This window comes from Convolutriloba macropyga, chromosome 6 (assembly GCF_964194025.1).
Source record: "Convolutriloba macropyga chromosome 6, txConMacr16.3, whole genome shotgun sequence".
Lineage (NCBI taxonomy): Eukaryota > Metazoa > Xenacoelomorpha > Acoela > Convolutidae > Convolutriloba > Convolutriloba macropyga.
The window spans coordinates 22,005,436-22,026,806 of NC_134473.1; the positions used below are offsets into that span (position 1 = coordinate 22,005,436).

Here is a 21,371-nt window from a genome sequence, read left to right on the forward strand (position 1 = left end):
GCAAGCCATAGCAAAAATTCTTTGTTTTACACTCTAGGTACATATGGGATACTGCACACCAAGTGTGGTTTTATTTGAACAACTCCTTGACCCGATGAAAAATACTATATTTGAAATTTTAATATTGGAAATAATCGAAAATTTCCGTATGAAAAACTAACTTTTTTCCTAGGCAAGCCATAGCAAAAATTCTTTGTTTTACACTCTAGGTACATATGGGATACTGCATACCAAGTGTGGTTTGGTTTGAACAACTCCTTGACCCGATGAAAAATACTATAATTGAAATTTTAATATTGGAAATAATCGGAAATTTCCGTATGAAAAACTAACCTTTTTCCTAGGCAAGCTATAGCAAAAATTCTTTTTGCTTAACACTCAAGGAACGCATGGGATACTCCATGCCGAGTTTGGTTTGGTTTGAACAACTCCTTGACCCGATGAAAAATACTATATTTGAAATTTTAATATTGGAAATAATCGAAAATTTCCGTATGAAAAATTAACTTTTTTCCTAGGCAAGCCATAGCAAAAATTATTTTTGTTTTAGACTCTAACTACACAGGGGATACTCCTTACCAAGTTTGGTTCGATTTGAACAACTCCTTAACCCGATGAAAAATTCTATATTTGAAAATTAAATATTGGAAATAATCGAAAATTTCCGTATGAAAAACTAACTTTTTTCCTAGGCAAGCCATAGCAAAAATTCTTTGTTTTACACTCTAGGTACATATGGGATACTGCATACCAAGTGTGGTTTGATTTGAACAACTCCTTGACCCGATGAAAAATACTATATTTGAAATTTTAATATTGGAAATAATCGAAAATTTCCGTATGAAAAATCAACTTTTTTCCTAGGCAAGCCATAGCAAAAATTATTTTTGTTTTAGACTCTAGCTACACAGGGGATACTCCTTACCAAGTTTGGTTCGATTTGATCAACTCCTTAACCCGATGAAAAATTCTATATTTGAAAATTAAATATTGGAAATAATCGAAAATTTCCGTATGAAAAACTAACTTTTTTCCTATGCAAGCTATAGCAAAAATTCTTTGTTTTACACTCTAGGTACATATGGGATACTGCATACCAAGGTTGGTTTGATTTGAACAACTCCTTGACCCGATAAAAAATACTATATTTGAAAATTAAATATTGGAAATAATCGGAAATTTCCGTATGAAAAACTAACCTTTTTCCTAGGCAAGCTATAGCAAAAATTCTTTTTGCTTAACACTCAAGGTACGCATGGGATACTCCATGCCGAGTTTGGTTTGGTTTGAACAACTCCTTGACCCGATGAAAAATACTATATTTGAAATTTTAATATTGGAAATAATCGAAAATTTCCGTATGAAAAATTAACTTTTTTCCTAGGCAAGCCATAGCAAAAATTATTTTTGTTTTAGACTCTAACTACACAGGGGATACTCCTTACCAAGTTTGGTTCGATTTGAACAACTCCTTAACCCGATGAAAAATTCTATATTTGAAAATTAAATATTGGAAATAATCGAAAATTTCCGTATGAAAAACTAACTTTTTTCCTAGGCAAGCCATAGCAAAAATTCTTTGTTTTACACTCTAGGTACATATGGGATACTGCATACCAAGTGTGGTTTGATTTGAACAACTCCTTGACCCGATGAAAAATACTATATTTGAAATTTTAATATTGGAAATAATCGAAAATTTCCGTATGAAAAACTAAATTTTTTCCTAGGCAAGCCATAGCAAAAATTCTTTGTTTTACACTCTAGGTACATATGGGATACTGCATACCAAGTGTGGTTTGGTTTGAACAACTCCTTGACCCGATGAAAAATACTATATTTGAAATTTTAATATTGGAAATAATCGAAAATTTCCTATGAAAAATTAACTTTTTACCTAGGCAAGCCATAGCAAAAATTATTTTTGTTTTAGACTCTAGCTACACAGGGGATACTCCTTACCAAGTTTGGTTCGATTTGAACAACTCCTTAACCCGATGAAAAATTCTATATTTGAAAATTAAATATTGGAAATAATCGAAAATTTCCGTATGAAAAACTAACTTTTTTCCTATGCAAGCTATAGCAAAAATTCTTTGTTTTACACTCTAGGTACATATGGGATACTGCATACCAAGGTTGGTTTGATTTGAACAACTCCTTGACCCGATAAAAAATACTATATTTGAAAATTAAATATTGGAAATAATCGGAAATTTCCGTATGAAAAACTAACCTTTTTCCTAGGCAAGCTATAGCAAAAATTCTTTTTGCTTAACACTCAAGGTACGCATGGGATACTCCATGCCGAGTTTGGTTTGGTTTGAACAACTCCTTGACCCGATGAAAAATACTATATTTGAAAATTAAATATTGGAAATAATCGAAAATTTCCGTATGAAAAACTAACTTTTTTCCTAGGCAAGCCATAGCAAAAATTCTTTGTTTTACACTCTAGGTACACATGGGATACTGCATACCAAGTGTGGTTTGATTTGAACAACTCCTTGACCCGATGAAAAATACTATATTTGAAAATTAAATATTGGAAATAATAGCAAATTTCCGTATGGAAAACTAACTTTTTTCCTAGGCAAGCTATACCAAAAATTATTTTTGTTTTAGACTCTAGCTACACAGGGGATACTCCATACCAAGTTTGGTTCGATTTGAACAACTCCTTGACCCGATGAAAAATTCTATATTTGAAAATTAAATATTGGAAATAATCGGAAATTTCCGTATGAAAAACTAAGCTTTTTCCTAGGCAAGCTAAAATAAAAATTCTTTTGGCTTTACACTCTAGGTACACATGGGATACTCCATGCCGAGTTTGGTTTTGTTTGAACAACTCCTTGACCCGATGAAAAATACTATATTTGAAATTTTAATATTGGAAATAATCGAAAATTTCCGTATGAAAAACTAACTTTTTTCCTAGGCAAGCCATAGCAAAAATTATTTTTGTTTTAGACTCTAGCTACACAGGGGATACTCCTTACCAAGTTTGGTTCGATTTGAACAACTCCTTAACCCGATGAAAAATTCTATATTTGAAAATTAAATATTGGAAATAATCGAAAATTTCCGTATGAAAAACTAACTTTTTTCCTATGCAAGCTATAGCAAAAATTCTTTGTTTTACACTCTAGGTACATATGGGATACTGCATACCAAGGTTGGTTTGATTTGAACAACTCCTTGACCCGATAAAAAAATACTATATTTGAAAATTAAATATTGGAAATAATAGCAAATTTCCGTATGAGAAACTAACCTTTTTCCTAGGCAAGCTATAGCGAAAACTCTTTTTGTTTTACATTCTAGGTACACATGGGATACTCCACGCCGAGTTTGGTTTGATTTGAACAACTCCTTAACCCGATGAAAAATACTATATTTGAAAATTAAATATTGGAAATAATCGCAAATGTCCGTATGAAAAACTTACTTTTTTCCTAGGCAAGCTATAGCAAAAATTCTTTTTGTTTTACACTCTAGATACACATGGGATACTGCATACCAAGTTTGGTTCGATTTGAACAACTCCTTGACACGATGAAAAATACTATATTTGAAAATTAAATATTGGAAATAATAGCAAATTTCCGTATGGAAAACTAACTTTTTTCTTAGGCAAGCTATACCAAAAATTATTTTTGTTTTAGACTCTAGCTACACAGGGGATACTCCATTCCAAGTTTGGTTCGATTTGAACAACTCCTTGACCCGATGAAAAATTCTATATTTGAAAATTAAATATTGGAAATAATCGGAAATTTCCGTATGAAAAACTAACCTTTTTCCTAGGCATGCTATAGCAAAAATTCTTTTTGCTTTACACTCTAGGTACACATGGGATACTCCATGCCGAGTTTGGTTTTGTTTGAACAACTCCTTGACCCGATGAAAAATACTATATTTGAAAATTAAATATTGGAAATAATCGAAAATTTCCGTATGAAAAACTAAATTTTTTCCTAGGCAAGCCATTGCAAAAATTCTTTGTTTTACTCTCTAGGTACATATGGGATACTGCATACCAAGTGTGGTTTGATTTGAACAACTCCTTGACCCGATGAAAAATTCTATATTTGAAAATTAAATATTGGAAATAATCGGAAATTTCCGTATGAAAAAATTAACCTTTTTCCTAGGCAAGCTATAGCAAAAATTCTTTTTGCTTTACACTCTAGGTACACATGGGATACTTCATGCCGAGTTTGGTTTGAACAACTCCTTGACCCGATCAAAAATACTATATTTGAAAATTAAATATTGGAAATAATCGAAAATTTCCGTATGAAAAACTAACTTTTTTCCTAGGCAAGCAATATCCAAAATTCTTTGTTTTACACTCTAGGTACATATGGGATACTGCTTACCAAGTGTGGTTTGATTTGAACAACTCCTTGACCCGATGAAAAATACTATATTTGAAAATTAAATATTGGAAATAATAGCAAATTTCCATATGGAAATTTAACTTTTTTCCTAGGCAAGCTATACCAAATATTCTTTTTGTTTTAGACTTTAGCTACACATGGGATACTCCATACCAATTTTGGTTCGATTTGAACAACTCCTTGACCCGATAAAAAATACTATATTTGAAAATTAAATACTGGAAATAATAGCAAATTTCCGTATGAAAAACTAACTTTTTTCCTAGGCAAGCTATACCAAAAATTATTTTTGTTTTAGACTCTAGCTACACAGGGGATACTCCATACCAATATTGGTTCGATTTGAACAACTCCTTGACCCGATGAAAAGTTCTATATTTGAAAATTAAATATTGGAAATAATCGCAAATTTCCGTATGAAAAACTAACTTTTTTCCTAGGCAAGCTATAGCAAAAATTCTTTTTGTTTTACACTCTAGGTACACAGGGGATACTCCATACCAAGTTTGGTTCGATTTGAACAACTCCTTGACCCGATAAAAAATACTATATTTGAAAATTAAATATTGGAAATAATAGCAAATTTCCGTATGAAAAACTAACTTTTTTCCTAGGCAAGCTATACCAAAAATTATTTTTGTTTTAGACTCTAGCTATACAGGGGATACTCCATACCAAGTTTGGTTCGATTTGAACAACTCCTTGACCCGATGAAAAATTCTATATTTGAAAATTAAATATTGGAAATAATCGCAAATTTCCGTATGAAAAATTAACCTTTTTCCTAGGCAAGCTATAGCAAAAATTCTTTTTGTTTTACACTCTAGGTACACATGGAATACTCCATGCCGAGTTTGTTTTGATTTGAACAACTCCTTGACCCGATGAAAAGTACTATATTTGAAAATTAAATATTGGAAATAATCGAAAATTTCCGTATGAAAAACTAATTTTTTTCCTAGGCAAGCTTTAGCAAAAATTCTTTGTTTTACACTCTAGGTACATATGGGATACTGCGTACCAAGTTTGATTTGATTTGAACAACTCCTTGACCAGATGAAAAATACTATATTTGAAAATTAAATATTGGAAATAATAGCAAATTTCCGTATGGAAAACTAACTTTTTTCCTAGGCAAGCTATACCAAATATTGTTTTTGTTTTAGACTCTAGCTACACATGGGATACTCCATACCAAGTTCGGTTCGATTTGAACAACTCCTTGACCCGATAAAAAATACTATATTTTAAAATTAAATATTGGAAATAATAGCAAATTTCCGTATGAAAAACTAACTTTTTTCCTAGGCAAGCTATACCAAAAATTATTTTTGTTTTAGACTCTAGCTACACAGGGGATACTCCATACCACGTTTGGTTCGATTTGAACAACTCCTTGACCCGATGAAAAATTCTATATTTGAAAATTAAATATTTGAAAATTAACTATTTGAAATAATCGCAAATTTCCGTATGAAAAACCAACCTTTTTCCTAGGCAAGCTATAGCAAAAATTCTTTTTGTTTTACACTCTAGGTACACATGGGATACTCCATGCCGAGTTTGGTTTGATTTGAACAACTCCTTGACCCGATGAAAAATACTATATTTGAAAATTAAATATTGGAAATAATCGAAAATTTCCGTATGAAAAACTAACTTTTTTCCTATGCAAGCTATAGCAAAAATTCTTTGTTTTACACTCTAGGTACATATGGGATACTGCATACCAAGTTTGGTTTGATTTGAACAACTCCTTGACCCGATGAAAAATACTATATTTCAAAATTAAATTTTGGAAATAATAGCAAATTTCCGTATGGAAAACCAACTTTTTTCTTAGGCAAGCTATACCAAATATTGTTTTTGTTTTAGACTCTAGCTACACATGGGATACTCCATACCAAGCTTGGTTCGATTTGAACAACTTCTTGACCCGACAAAAAATACTATATTTGAAAATTAAATATTGGAAATAATAGCAAATTTCCGTATGAAAAACTAACTTTTTTCCTAGGCAAGCTATACCAAAAATTATTTTTGTTTTAGACTCTAGCTGCACAGGGGATACCCCATACCAAGTGTGGTTCGACTTGAACAACTCCTTGACCCGATGAAAAATACTATATTTGAAACTTAAATATTGGAAATAATTGCAAATTTCCGTATGAAAAACTAACCTTTTTCCTAGGCAAGCTATACCAAAAATTATTTTTGTTTTAGGCTCTAGCTACACAGGGGATACTCAATACCAAGTTTGGTTCCTTTCGAACAACTCCTTGACCCGATGAAAAATACTATATTTGAAAATTAAATATTGGAAATAATAGCAAATTTCCGTATGAAAAATTATTTTTTTCCTAGGCAAGCTATACCAAAAATTATTTTTGTTTTAGACTCTAGCTACACAGGGGATACCCCATACCAAGTTTGGTTCGATTTGAACAACTCCTTGACCCGATGAAAAATACTATATTTGAAAATTAAATATTGGAAATAATAGCAAATTTCCGTAAGAAAAACTAACTTTTTTCCTAGGCAAGCTACACCAAAAATTATTTTTGTTTTAGACTCTAGCTACAAAGGGGATACCCCATACCAAGTTTGGTTCGATTTGAACAACTCCTTGACACGATGAAAAATACTATAATTGAAACTTAAATATTGGAAATAATTGCAAATTTCCGTATGAAAAACTAACTTTTTTTCTAGGCAAGCTATACCAAAAATTATTTTTGTTTTAGGCTCTAGCTACACAGGGGATACTCAATACCAAGTTTGGTTCCTTTCGAACAACTCCTTGACCCGATGAAAAATACTATATTTGAAAATTAAATATTGGAAATAATAGCAAATTTCCGTATGAAAAACTATTTTTTTCCTAGGCAAGCTATACCAAAAATTATTTTTGTTTTAGACTCTAGCTACACAGGGGATACCCCATACCAAGTTTGGTTCGATTCGAACAACTCCTTGAACCGATGAAAAATACTATATTTGAAACTTAAATATTGGAAATGATTGCAAATTTCCGTATGAAAAACTAACTTTTTTCCTAGGCAAGCTATACCAAAAATTATTTTTGTTTTAGACTCTAGCTACACAGGGGATACTCAATACCAAGTTTTGTTCGATTTGAACAACTCCTTGACCCGATGAGAAATACTATATTTGAAAATTAAATATTGGAAATAATAGCAAATTTCCGTAAGAAAAACTAACTTTTTTCCTAGGCAAGCTACACCAAAAATTATTTTTGTTTTAGACTCTAGCTACACAGGGGATACCCCATACCAAGTTTGGTTCGATTTGAACAACTCCTTGACACGATGAAAAATACTATATTTGAAACTTAAATATTGGAAATAAAGTAAATTTCCGTATGAAAAACTAACTTTTTTCCTAGGCAAGCTATACCAAAAATTATTTTTGTTTTAGACTCTAGCTACACAGGGGATACTCCATAGCAAGTTTGGTTCAATTTGAACAACTCCTTGACCCGATGAAAAATACTATATTTGAAAATTAAATATTGGAAATAATAGCAAATTTCCGTATGAAAAACTAATTTTTTTCCTAGGCAAGCTATACCAAAAATTATTTTTGTTTTAGACTCTAGCTACACAGGGGATACCCCTTACCAAGTTTGGTTCGATTTGAACAACTCCTTGACCCGATGAAAAATACTATTTTTGAAACTGAAATATTGGAAATAATTGCAAATTTCAGTATGAAAAACTAACTTTTTTCCTAGGCAAGCTATACGAAAAATTATTTTTGTTTTAGACTCTAGCTACACAGGGGATACTCCATACCAAGTTTGGTTTGATTTGAACAACTCCTTGAGCCGATGAAAAATACTATATTTGAAACCTAAATATTGGAAATAATTGCAAATTTCCGTATGAAAAACTAACTTTTTTCCTAGGCAAGCTATACCAAAAATTATTTTTGTTTTAGACTCTAGCTACACAGGGGATACTGCATGCCAAGTTTGGTTCGATTTGAACAACTCCTTGACCCGATGAAAAATACTATCTTTAAAAATTAAATATTGGAAATAATAGCAAATTTCCGTATGAAAAACTTACTTTTTTCCTAGGCAAGCTAGGCAAGCTATACCAAAAATTATTTTTGTTTTAGACTCTAGCTACACAGGGGATACTCCATACCAAGTTTGGTTCGATTTGAACAACTCCTTGACCCGATGAAAAATCCTATATTTGAAAATTAAATATTGGAAATAATCGGAAATTTCCGTATGAAAAACTAACCTTTTTCCTAGGCAAGCTATAGCAAAATTTTTTTTGCTTTACACTCTAGGTACACATGGGATACTCCATGCCAAGTTTGGTTCGATTTGAACAACTCCTTGACCCGATGAAAAATACTATATTTGAAAATTAAATATTGGAAATTATAGCAAATTTTCGTACGAAAAACTAACTTTTTTTTCTACGCAAGCTATCGCAAAAACTTTTTTGTTTTACACTCTAGGTCCACGTGGGATACTCCATACCGAGTTTGGTTCACTTTGGACAACTAAACAAAAAGACCTATTTTTAAAATTACTTATTTGAAATAATCGCGAATTTCCGTACGAAAACCTAACTTTTATAAACCACACCGAACACGTCCCCAACATGAGTCGGGGGAAACCGACTAAACGGCGTCTCAACGAGGCACGGGGGTGCACCTAATGTGGTTCCGAGGCCCTCACCTTAGAATAATAGTATTATTATACAAAAATATACAAATTTTTTACATACTGAAATAATTGTGAATTTCCGTACGAAAACCTAACTCTTATAAACCACACCGAAGACGTCCCCAATACGAGATGCACAAAAGCCCAGCGGCGGGAAACCGACTAAACGGCGTCTCAACGAGGCAGGGGCGTGCACCTAATGCGGTTCCGAGGCCCTCACCTTAGAATAATAGTATTATTATATAAAAATAAACAAATATTTTACATACTGATTTACCATGTTGTGACACGTGCTCTGTAACTGGGGGGCGCATAACGAACTGGGGGGAGGGGCACAAACGGAAAAGGTCCGATTAATCATATCAGGAAAGTACGATCTACAGGTCCGTAACTCTTCAAGTCACTCACAGCTTCTGTTCTGTTTCAACAGGTCAAACTGGGGGTATCTTTAATAGTCAATATTTCAAAACTGGCCGAACGAAAAAAAACCAAACTAGGACCAAAAACAGTACTGCTTATGATACGATTTTTGTCGAAAGATCATCACAATCGGTCCATTCTGCGAGGAGATTTTACATAGTTAGGTACCGTACCAATCTCGTCAGAAACGAGGAGAGGTGACTTGCAGACCAAAAATTGACCATCTAAACTACGGAAAACGCCCTACAAAACATATATGGGAGACTCCTCGCTATCAGGGGAGTTTGTGGAACCAATTCTCGGAGCTAAATTCGTCTTTTCTGTCGGTCTAAAATGTACATACACGAATTGTACCGGACACGATTTTGTCAAAATGGGGGTATGTGTCCTGGCCAATTTCTCGAAAACGGCTGAAAGAAACAAAACGCGAGATATTCCAACATAAAGGTACCGTAAAGGTACCGTACCAAATGACAAAATAGGAGAAGTACGGGTCACGTGTCGCTAAAATTAACTACCTGAACTACGTAAAACTACATCAAACATATATGGGGAGAATCCTCATTATCAGGGGAGTCTAAACAATCAATTCTCGGAAAGTTAGTTGACCATATTGAAGTTTAAAGTGGTCATCAATGTAGTGATTCTCTCCTAAGAGGGTCAATCTGGGGTCATGTTTCCCGGCCAATTTCTCAAAAACGGCTGAACAAAAACAAACGCCCTTAATAGCGTTTGTAGCACTGCTTGAGATACGCATTATATTAAGAAATGAGCCCAATTGGTGCATTCTTCAAGGAGTTATAGCGAAAATAAGGTACCGTATCAAATGACTCTAGAGGAGAGATTCATCGCTTTCAGAGCTAAAATTGAACACCTAAACCTCTGAAAACGCTATATAAAGTATATATATTCGGAATCTACGTTACACAGGCTGTTCAAAACACTAATTTTTGTAACACAGTTCAAAGCTTCAAAGTGTCAACCGCTGGTGTCAACCGCTTCTGGTGCTAAAACCGAGGGCAAGTTTACTGGCCAATTTCTCTAAAACGGCGGAACAGTTTACTGGCCAATTTTGCTGGCCAATTTCTCTATAAGCCCCCTTAACACAGTTTGTAGCACTGCTTGAGATACGCATCATATCAAAAAATAAGCCCAATCGGTGCACTCTAGAAGAAGTTAAAGCAAAAAGTAGGTACCCTGCCAAATGTCCAAAAAAGCGAGGTGACCTCTGTTCGTAGCCAAAGTTCAACGTCTGAACTACATAAAACACCATATAAAATATATATAAGGATAATGCCCACTATCTGGGATTCTAAAACAGTAACATTTTTCTGGTAACTCGTGTTTTGTACCGAAATTTGGGTCACCCAGAATAGCCCGAAAATTCGACTTTTTTCAAATTTAAACATTAATAACTTTTTGATTAGGCCGATTTGAGGAACCAATTAAACACTGCAGGCGAGAGGGGTTCAGCACTAACAAAATGCGTTTATTTCGGTCCAGTACTTTAGCAGATATTACCAAATTACTGTTTTTTACCCCATTTTTTGGGCTAAAATCGAAGCCCAAAATCTCCGGAACTGACGTAAAACAACGTGAAAAAGAGTTGCCGGCGCATTTGTGGGTCTGATTCTTCTCCAGTTCGACGTTTTGGGTCACGGAAAACCTTCATGGGGAGGTGGGAAAAAATTTCCCACCTCACCATGAAGGTTATGATGTTTTGTGTGTTTTGACATAAAACAACATCCACAGAAATTTGATGAAATCGTGAAAAAAGAAAAATTGTTGATTTAACCTCGTTTTTTGGTACAGGTAGCTTCAGGGACTTCAATTATTCATAGAAAACACAAAAAGCACGCCGAAAAACCTGTTCTTTGCTCAAAACACCAATAAGCAATTAAAATTTGAGAAATTTTGTGTTTTTCAGCAATCACTGTTCAATTACCGTTCCACAAAACTTTTTTTTTAAGAAGAACACTAACAATTCCATCAAAGATGTGCTTGAAGGGAAGAGAATGCGTTATAGTTTACCTATTTTGATTGTTAATTGACAGAAAAATAAGAAAAAGTCCAAAAACTGAGTGCCTTTTTTGTTCGACGAAATAAACTTCGTTTACAACTTCATTGTTATTTGCTAAGGTCGATACAAAAATTAGACTGAATAGGACTAGCAGGAACAGCTCAATAAAAACAAAATACTACCTCAGTTGTTCAATTTGATTGAGTGCTTTAGGAGATATCAATAAAACAGTAAACTTAAACCTGATTTTCGGTCTCTGAAAAGACACAAATTTAAAGATAAGCAATGCAAAAGGTTCCTCAGAACCTAATAAGACCTGTTCTATGATTAAAAGAGCATCTGGAATCCATCAACCGAAGCGTAAATAACACATTTGTCAATTAAAAACAATACCCATTAGGAGAATAAAAGCATCAGTTCATAAAAACGCTTTGAAGAAATTAGTTTTCAAATTTACACAATTTTAATACAAATTTAATAACTTTTTTGGTAAGGCTGATTCAAAAAATCAACTGAACGGGCAAGCAAGAAGGAGTTATAGCCACCTAACTGGAAAACATAACTAATCTACACGTGCGGCCTAAATTCGAGATTCTGCGGTACAAATTTTTGATGACCCAACAGGACCAAAGTTTCGACTTTTTTCAAGTTTGAACCTAAATAACTTTTTTACAATCCCCGTTATGAAAACCACCCAATAGTGCAGGCAAGTACATTTCAGTACTGCAGGCAAGTACATTTCAGTACAAACAAAACGCGCCTATGTTTGTTCAGTTTAATGCAGTAGCTTTGGAGAAATCGACAAACAATTGAAACGTCCTCCGATCTCTAGGCTACGCTGAGAGCTAATTTTCTCAAAAATATCTGCAAAACGGCTATCAACGGCGCCTCGAACTCAATTCTGGACGCAATCTCAGTGCACTGCGTTTCTACTGGACACCAGCGACCTCTACCTCGAAGTGGGCAAAAAATTCACACCTCGCCATTAAGACCAGGATGTTTTGTGTGTTTTCAAAAAAAAACGAACTCACTGGAATTTACGGAAAACACCAAAACGAGAAAATTGTCGAAAATGTATAAACTGTTGATTGTAGTAGATTCCTAGACTTCAAAGGCGAACAAATAACGCAAATTGTAACTTCAAAAATGTCCCAAAGAAAAAAATAACATCTTTTAAGGTGAAAATTGTGCCAAACAAAAATTTTTGAAATTAGCTCTTCAAATTTTTTTCGCTAGGCTGTTCTAGTACAACAACTTTTTTTGACAACAAAATAGCACTCGGTACCAAAACAACGGGTCTTATTTGATCAATTTTGAAAGTTTTCGATGAAGGATTATGAAAAATCGAACTCTTACACCGAGTTTTGCTAGTTGAGAACGAGCTGGATTATAAAAATTACCGCGCACTTGATATATAAACAAGGTTGCAATTGATCCTGGAAAAAATTGCAGTAAAATAGAAATTTATTGAACTTCAGAAATCTATACTGTTATCTAACAAATACTGCAAAGTTGCTGTTAAAGCCATGAACTTTCGAAATCATAAAAAAAAATTATTTTTAAATCAATTTTTTCTATATGATGGAGCAAAAAATTGACCCCCATTCTATGTTTTTGAACTCTTGCTGTAATCTATTTTCAAATTTTATTTACAATTTTTGAAAAACCAGTTAGATGCAAGTGAAACTGGAAAGTGTTGAAAGAAGACAAATGTAGTGCAACTATCGAAAATTTTTATTTTTAAATTAATTCCTACATGATGGAGCAAAAATTCGACCCCCAAACCCAGGTTTTTGAGTTCTTGCTGTAATCTACTTCCAATTTTTTTTTTTGAAAATCAATTGGGTGCAAGTGTAACCGGAGAGTGTTGAACGGAGACAAAAGTAGTGAAAATATCAAAGTTTTGTTTTGTGGACTTTTTGTTTTTTGACGTTTAGTGAATCTGAGACTGGTCTTTTGATTTTATTGGGAAGATAACCTCAAAAAATCGGGAATTTTATAATACAGAATTTTTTATGGAAAATTTGAAACCATAAAACGGTCCATAAAATTTTTTTTTATGGCGTTTTATGGTAAGTACGGTACCATAAAAATAAAGTACAGAATTTTGAAATTTTATGCACAAAAACCTTGTTTTGGAACTGCATGTAGCTCTTTGGACTTTTTCTCAGCCAAACTCAAAAATTTTTATGGTCGTTATATGTTTAGTAAGTTTCCATAAAATCCATATATGGCGTTTTATGATTAGTAAGTTTCTTTTATGGTGGTCAACCCGAAACTGGTGGTCACCAAAACTGTCGAGGAGTAATAAATTATGGGCTGAAGGGCGGTTCTTTAAAATTTGAAACCATTCAACCCCACGCGATCGAAACCCCACTCATCTGCACGCCCTTAATTAAGCTTTTGCTAGCCTCCCTAAGTTACTAGCTATTGTGCGTAGGGAGTGGTATGTATTTGTTTGTGTGCGCGAGAAGTGCGCATGTGAGCGAAAAGTGATTGTTCACGTTAAGTTTAAAGTAATTCACTTTAAGAACAGTCTCTTATTCTAGGAAACAAAAACCGCGTTGTGGGTGCTACAAACATGAACGAACACAGTTCTCGGAGTCATGCTATCTTCTCAAGCACTATTGAGTGTAGTGAGATGGGTCCAGATGGCCAGCAGCACGTAAAAGTGGGCAAACTGCATTTGGTCGATCTGGCTGTAAGTTCTTATTACAATGCATTATTTTTTTGTTAATAGCCGCAAAGCGATAGATGAGGCTATTATTGGCCTTCTCTTGGTTTTTTTTTGCAATCAAACGTATTTGGATTGTATTGGTGTGCTGTCTTTTTTTTGTGATCGCACTTTGATGTTCACGCTTTTTCGGCTTTTTCACGTCAACGAGAAGTCAATTTAGAGTGGTGATCGTGATTTTTTTCCTAGTTCCTTTATAGCGGAGTGAGAAGATGGTATTTGAAAAACTTTTAGATTTTTGAAAGCGATTTTTTAACGTGCGGCAATTTGACTGCTGTTTTCAGCGTTTCTTCTATCGAGTGCTCCTAATATGGTGCATATTTGTTCTAATTGCACCTTTTGCAATTGCGCGAATTCATCAACTGGCAGTTAAAGCTAGTTATTACTTGACACATTTTGTCATAAAACATTAGTGATTATTTGCTTTTTGCCCCGTTTGTTTTTTAAATTTCTGTTGTCTTATTACTTTAGTATGATTGATGGCATTTCTGATTGAGTGAGGATTGACTGCTAGTGAGTCATATAGAAAAATAGTTAAAGTTTTGATTTAACAGGCACTGCTTGTCATAACTTAAACATTACTTCTACTCAAACCTTATCAGTTAATTTTTGAGTTTCGCTACTATATGTTGTCTCGTCTTTAGTCCCAATAGAGACAGGTCTCATAGGGTGCTATTTGGGGTTAATTTAATCGATATAACTTTCCCGTTCAAAGCTCATGCTTTCTATTTGTTTCAAGAAATTCTATACAATTTTTCCAATTTTTTTGCCACAATGTTGACTTAACTGTTAGTCTAATTAATGACAGGTATCATGGTAACCGTTGACAATAAAATTTATTAAATTAGTTGTTTCAGAGTGTAGCTTTCGATTTGTCTTTTTTATACTTAGTGCTTTCAAAATGTTTTAGCGTGGTTTTTGACTCCTTTTCAAAAGTTGATTATTTAGTCTTGCATATTTTTGTTTTTCTTATGGTCTCATTGCTTTTTTCGAAAATTTCATTTTTCAAGTTATTGTTAATTTTGTCCAAATTTTTAGCTCTAATCATTAGCTAACTTTTTTATTGACCGAGATACCGTTTTTTTGTGTGAAATGATCAGGTGAATTTGTGAGCAATGCCTTCTTTTGTAGTTATTTTGTCTTCTGCCATTGGAACGCTAAAAGGCATTTTATGACTTCTAGGGTTGTATAGTTTGCTTTGGTTATGGATTTTCTTGCTTGGAGGCCACTGACTTTCAAAAATATTTTTTGCTCAATTGATTTTTGACATTTCTTTGGATTTGCCTTCTTTTGCTTTGTTTCTCTTTAATTCCGAAGGGTTGTATATTGCTCTCAATCTGAAGATGAGTCGAATCAGTTTTTTCGTAATCTGATTTTTATATTAGTCCTTCTTAAAACACGAGATCTTGGAAACGGAAATCTTCAAAAAAAAATTGTGCGTTTTCGCGCATGCAGGATCATCGGCTTTGATTTTCTTAGTTTGATGTTAATGTTAAAATTAAAACAGAATTCTCAGGTCATTAGTTAATTCAGTTCCTTGCAACTGTAGGCCTACGAAGCTATTGCGGCTATTTTCCAAAAATCTGCCAGCTATGTTTACAATTCGGAGTTCTTCGGTCTGATAGATCTATCAGTTACGTTGTATCAGAATTGTTGTGGGTAAAGGATTAAAGTAAATCATGGGCTGTAAATAATTGATTTGCTGATTGTTTAACAATCTAAATGCGACCAAACAGCTCTAAAGTTCAGAAAAAAACAGATGTCACCAAAGTTATGCGTTTTGCACATCAATTATACCATATTAAATTAATCTTTAACTAAAACTAAAATTAATTAATCGAAAGATCTTTGATGCTTTTTGCAGGGTTCTGAGAGGCAGTCCAAAACTGGTGCTACTGGGGAACGGTTGAAGGAGGCTACAAAAATCAACCTCTCGCTTGCCACTTTGGGCAATGTTATATCGGCTCTTGTGGATGGAAAGAGCTCACACATTCCATACAGAAACTCCAAACTCACACGATTGCTGCAGGACTCTCTAGGGGGAAACTCCAAAACCATGATGGTGAGCAGAGCTGAATTAGATTAAATGAATTGGTATTAATTGTGTGTATGTCCTTTATGCAAAATTTTCGATGGAACGTTTCTGAGTGATATGATATTTTGTCAAAAGAAACGCAATCAACAGGTATTAAGTCTGAGGGAGTCATGTATCTGCTTTTGTTTTTGGATCTGCTTTAAGTTTGTATCTGCTTTATGTTTGTATCTGCTTTAAGTTGCGGGAACAAGCAACTCGTTTTCGCTGCGATAAGGACAAAAGACAATGTTTTGTCAAGAATCACTCCTGACTTGATTGTTGCACAACATGCTCCACGGGAAAGAGGGGCCAGCAACAAATCTGTCATTTGACCAGGTCGTCGAAGAGTGTATAACCCAAGTTGCCTAGAGAACCGTTCCAAAAAAAGTTCAAGAAAAAATGGGCTAATCAGCCAAAACGCGTGCTAGGGTGGAGACCGGGCGAACGTACGCGCCGTAAGCCGTTTTCAACTTCACCACACGGTGTTGTCCATCTCGTCCAGGGTAGACTTCGAGAACACGTCCAAGGGGCCAAATTCCACGTGGAGTCATATCTTTCAGAATCCTAACGATGTCATTGACACTGAGTGATGTTTGGTCACTATCGCTCCATTTGGACTTCAACAGTGTTGGAAGATACCCCTTTGACGAGTCGTTTCCAGAAAGGTTTCCAGAAACGTTGGTTGACCATTTGCTGCACATTCTTCCAAAACTTGAAGGTGGCGGGATCTTGGCTATTGAGCTTCCCTGGTGGGAGAGAGTTGAACGAACTGTTGATCAGAAAATGGTTTGGCGTGAGGGACATATCATTTTCTGGAAGGTCAGCGACAATCGTTAGTGGTCTGGAGTACGATATAGCTTCTGTCTCGACCAAATTTGTCCTGAACACATCAAGCGACATTCTTCTGGAGCCGAGAATGACCAATAGAGTGCGTTTCGCCCAAATACCACCAAAATGAGGTTCATAGGGAGGATTGAACTTCCAGTTTGTGTTCGCTGCTGCCATTGCTTTGTAGATTTGTCGTTGTCGAGACGTTTCACACATCTTTTTAGTTCCTCAGATGCACTAATAAATGTCTTGCCATTGTCACTGAGCGTGGTTGTGAGCTGGCATCTTCGGCTTACAAAACGTTGATAGGCGTTAAAAAATTGTCAGTGTTGAGATCGAAACAAGCTTCTAGATGGACACACCTAGTCACCAGGCAAATAAAGATGAGGTCGTAGTGTTTTTCCATCTGTCCTTTTGCATCTATATAAAAGGGTCCAAAAAAGTCGACTCCGCTGCTCGCGAAAAGATACTGGATTAAGTCTGTCGGGAAGCGGCAGGCAGGTAGGGGAGCCATAACAGGTTGAATGTTTCGAGCGGCAAATCATCTGCAGAGAAAACTTCTGTACTTTATACTCAAAAGTGTTTTTCTGAGTCCAATGATGTGATATCTTTGCTGCCCAAAAGCTTTCACTGCCTCTGTTCCTTGGTGATAGCCAATATTGTGTGCATTCTCTGTATAGAGCCTCGCTATCTTGTCTTTTTCGCGCAGTATAATCGGAAATTTCTCGACTTCGATGTTATCTGGCGCAAATTGCAATCTTCCACATGAACGAATGATTCCATTTTTGTCCGACATTTGGTTTAGCGAACGGATTTTGCACTTTGAATCTATTATGGAACCACGTTTCAGTGCTTGGATTGTTGAGAAATTCTGCTGTGACATTTTGATCAGCCGATATCTTGTAAGATTGACGTCTTCTGTTAAATACTGTTGATCTTTGCTATTTGATTCGAAAAACTAAACTGAAAACTGTTGCTAAAGTCAGGAGCAACTTGTTCCAAATTGAAAACTGTGTCGAGTCGATTATTTGCTCCGACAAACTGCATGAAATTTCATGCGTTGCTAACACTTGATTTGGAGAGTTTTCAGGAAGGCGCTCTTAGCCACTTAAGTGGAATATTGTCTGGACTGAGACCACAATCCCGTGGTCAGCTGGATTTTCTGTGGTGATAACGTATTTCCATTGTCAAAGATTTCTTTGAGGCAAGAAAAAAGGTTGTTTCTTGGTTGTGGATAACCAGTCAAGTACTACGTGACTATCTGTCCAGAGTGTAGAGCGAATAATGTGAAACGTTTACTCTTTCACGATGGTGGAAAGAAGGCCCACTCCAGTGACTGCGGCTCCCAACTCTAATTTTGGTATGCTGACTTGTTTAGTTGGGGCAACTTTGCATTTGCCTATTAAGAAACAAGTTTAAACATCAGTTGCTAAGTTAGGAGCTGTATTCAAGTATGCAACGGCTGCAACTGCTACAGTTGAGGCATCGACGAATATATGGACTTCATTTTCACTTCTTTGTGAATGGCAACTCTTATTGAGGGTTCTGTTGATTGTTACTGCTGGTGAAGACAGGTATGAGTACAAATTCTTTTGAAGTGGTTTAACTACTTTAGGGGCAATTTGTTCGTCCCATTTTCCCCCAAGTTTCCTGGGGAAGTTTCCCTTCATGGAGAACTATTTTGAAACGGATCGTTGATGGCGACATTATCCCTATTGGGTCGAAGATCGAGGAGACAAGACCAAAGATCTTACGTTGAGTGTACGGTGAGGCATCTTTTGGAAAATCAGTGAGAGGTTTTATAAGAAAGCAGTCTTTCTCATGATTTAATTGAACACAAAGAAATCTAACAATAGCTGTTTGGTTGTCTTTGTCTTCAGGAGGGATTTGGTTTAGGACTATAGGGCTGTTTGAAACAAATTTTGTTAGTCGAAACCCACCTGTTTGCAGACAATGTTTGTATCAAGAACTGCATTTCAGGCGTCTTCTGTTGCATGTGATTGGATGTAGTCATCCATGTAAAGTGATTTCTGACGGCTTTGAGGGCTTCTGGGAATGGTTCTGTTTTCTTTGGAACAATGGTTAAGAACGTATATTGATTGGTTAGTTGCATTGCCGTTTAAGTTACGTCGTTGCACGTTTTGCTGGCTCTGATTGTTGAAAGTTTGGCCATAACGGCTGTTGGCGACTTTTTTGTTTGACTTTTCTGTTGAGAAGATGTATTTGGAGTTTGGCTTGAAACCTACTAGAGGAAGCTGTTGGATTGTTACTAGAAAAAAATTTAGTAGAAAAGGTTGCAGGGCGTTTGATTTGCTTGGCAGGATCATGAAGAATTGTGGTGGAATCCACTGCAAACCTGACAACGGTTTTGCGATGGGCACGATTGTTTGTGGTGTTTGTTGCTCAAATTGGTTTTGCTGACAATGGTGTACCGATCACCTGGTGAGCAGCACTGATACTCAGGGCTTGTGACATTGCTGTTTTTGTTTGCATTTCTCACAAAATCGTTTTGTGTTAAAAGTTTTATTCGGGACGTTTTGGGAAGCTGATGGCTGTTTTGCCGAAGCGCAAAGTTCCTATGTTTTCCACTATTTTCTGGTGATGCGCTGGTGATTGACACTGAGAGGTTGCTATTGTACTGCTTAGTTTGCAGGTTGTTCGAGTTGACAAACTTTGAGGCTTGAGAACTAATGGTTCTTTGATTGCTTTCTCGACTCACTTTGTCGTAGATTTGAGCTTGGAGCTCTAACCGTTGTCGGGTCTTGAGTTGAGCTCGGTAAAACAATGTTCTGTTCATTTCAGAAGCAAATGATGTCGTGTTTTCTTTTTGGCTTTTTTAATGAGTGTTATAGACTTGAGGTCTGCTTTAAAGACAAGGTATTGGAAGGCATCCACAAGGATTTTCAAAAATGAGGAAAAGGCAATGAAGCTTTGCTTGTTTTGGTAATTCTTTTGCCAGTTTTCGAGCTGGTCATTAACATCTATAGTACGATCACCGAAATATCAGATTAGTTCATTCAGTGCTCTCTGATAATAAGATGGATCGCAGGAGTAAGCATGAATCAAGTCCTTTGCTTTCCCACTTACAAAATTCTGCAATTAGGTTATACGAGTGGTGTCTGTAATGGAAGTGTTGTTGTGAATCATTGTGTTAAAATTATTGATCCACTCGTGAAAGTGGAGAGGGTTACCATCAAAAAGTTTCAGAGGTGGCAATTTGATTGAATGTTTGAACTCGACATTTTCTTTTTTCTGTGTTACAATAGAATTCGAGTGTACTTAGCTAATGTGTTGTTTGACATTGGGTATTAAATTCTGGTTGGTTAAAAGCTGGATTAACTGATTTTGTCCAACAGGATTTAACTGTTGATTAATGCACGTTGGAGGATGGATCGTGGAAGTTACTGGAGCTTGAAAGTTCGATTGAACTTGAGAGCCAGGAACAAACTGGTTGTTAGATAACTGACTGGGTTGTGCCATATATTGATTAACTTGGAAAGTGCTGGCGAGGCCGTGTTGACTGTTCACAGGTTGTGGAAATTGCAGAGGAGCTCCAATTACATTTGATTGTGAAGCTATCTGGTTTGGCAGAAAATTAAGAGCTGCATGATTTAAGACTGTTTTTTGATGCTGTTGTACCTTCAGGGGCACGCTAAATGAGGAACACTTGAGGAATGTACCTCAGTTATAGGATCAAGACAATGAATGGATTGTAGGCTTTGGTTTTCTCCGACTATTTTATCGGTGTTACTTGGAAGACGAAGTTCTGTTTGCCACTGTGGGTAAGCGGGGGAGTTTTTGCAGATCACAGTTCAACAGTTGACTATCGAGGTAACCATTTGTTCATATTTAAACTTGAAGGTCCAAAATTCTGTTGCAGATTGGGAAAATTACGATATTGAGGATTTCTTTTGGCATTTGAATCCTGATTGTTTCTTTTCTTTGGCAAGTTTAAATTAAAGGTTTTCTCCAATGCCGAGTTTTGGGAGAATAGACCACCTGCATGGAATTGAGGAGTTGGAAATGCAAAATTGAAGGTGTTTGAAAGTGAGCGATCACTTGAAAGATTCAATTTTTTGAGTGGAGGTCAAAGGTTCAGCGACATGTTCTCACTCGAGTTGATTTGAGCAGTTTGAATTTCGCGGACTTCTCTATTTACCAGATTGGAGGCAATTTCTTGT

At 35.5% G+C, this 21,371-nt stretch overlaps 1 protein-coding gene across 4 annotated transcripts in view; it reads left to right on the forward strand.

The window, feature by feature from the left end:
• The window catches only part of LOC142341569 (kinesin-like protein KIF3A), a 116,079-nt gene that overhangs the window by 72,726 nt on the left and 21,982 nt on the right, over nt 1-21,371 (forward strand). For all 4 annotated transcript variants that reach the window (XM_075392612.1, XM_075392613.1, XM_075392614.1 and 1 more), the window contains exons 4-5: nt 14,104-14,255; nt 16,153-16,350. In XM_075392612.1, the coding sequence (XP_075248727.1) occupies nt 14,104-14,255; nt 16,153-16,350 (350 nt within the window). The remainder of the gene's footprint in view (nt 1-14,103; nt 14,256-16,152; nt 16,351-21,371) is intronic.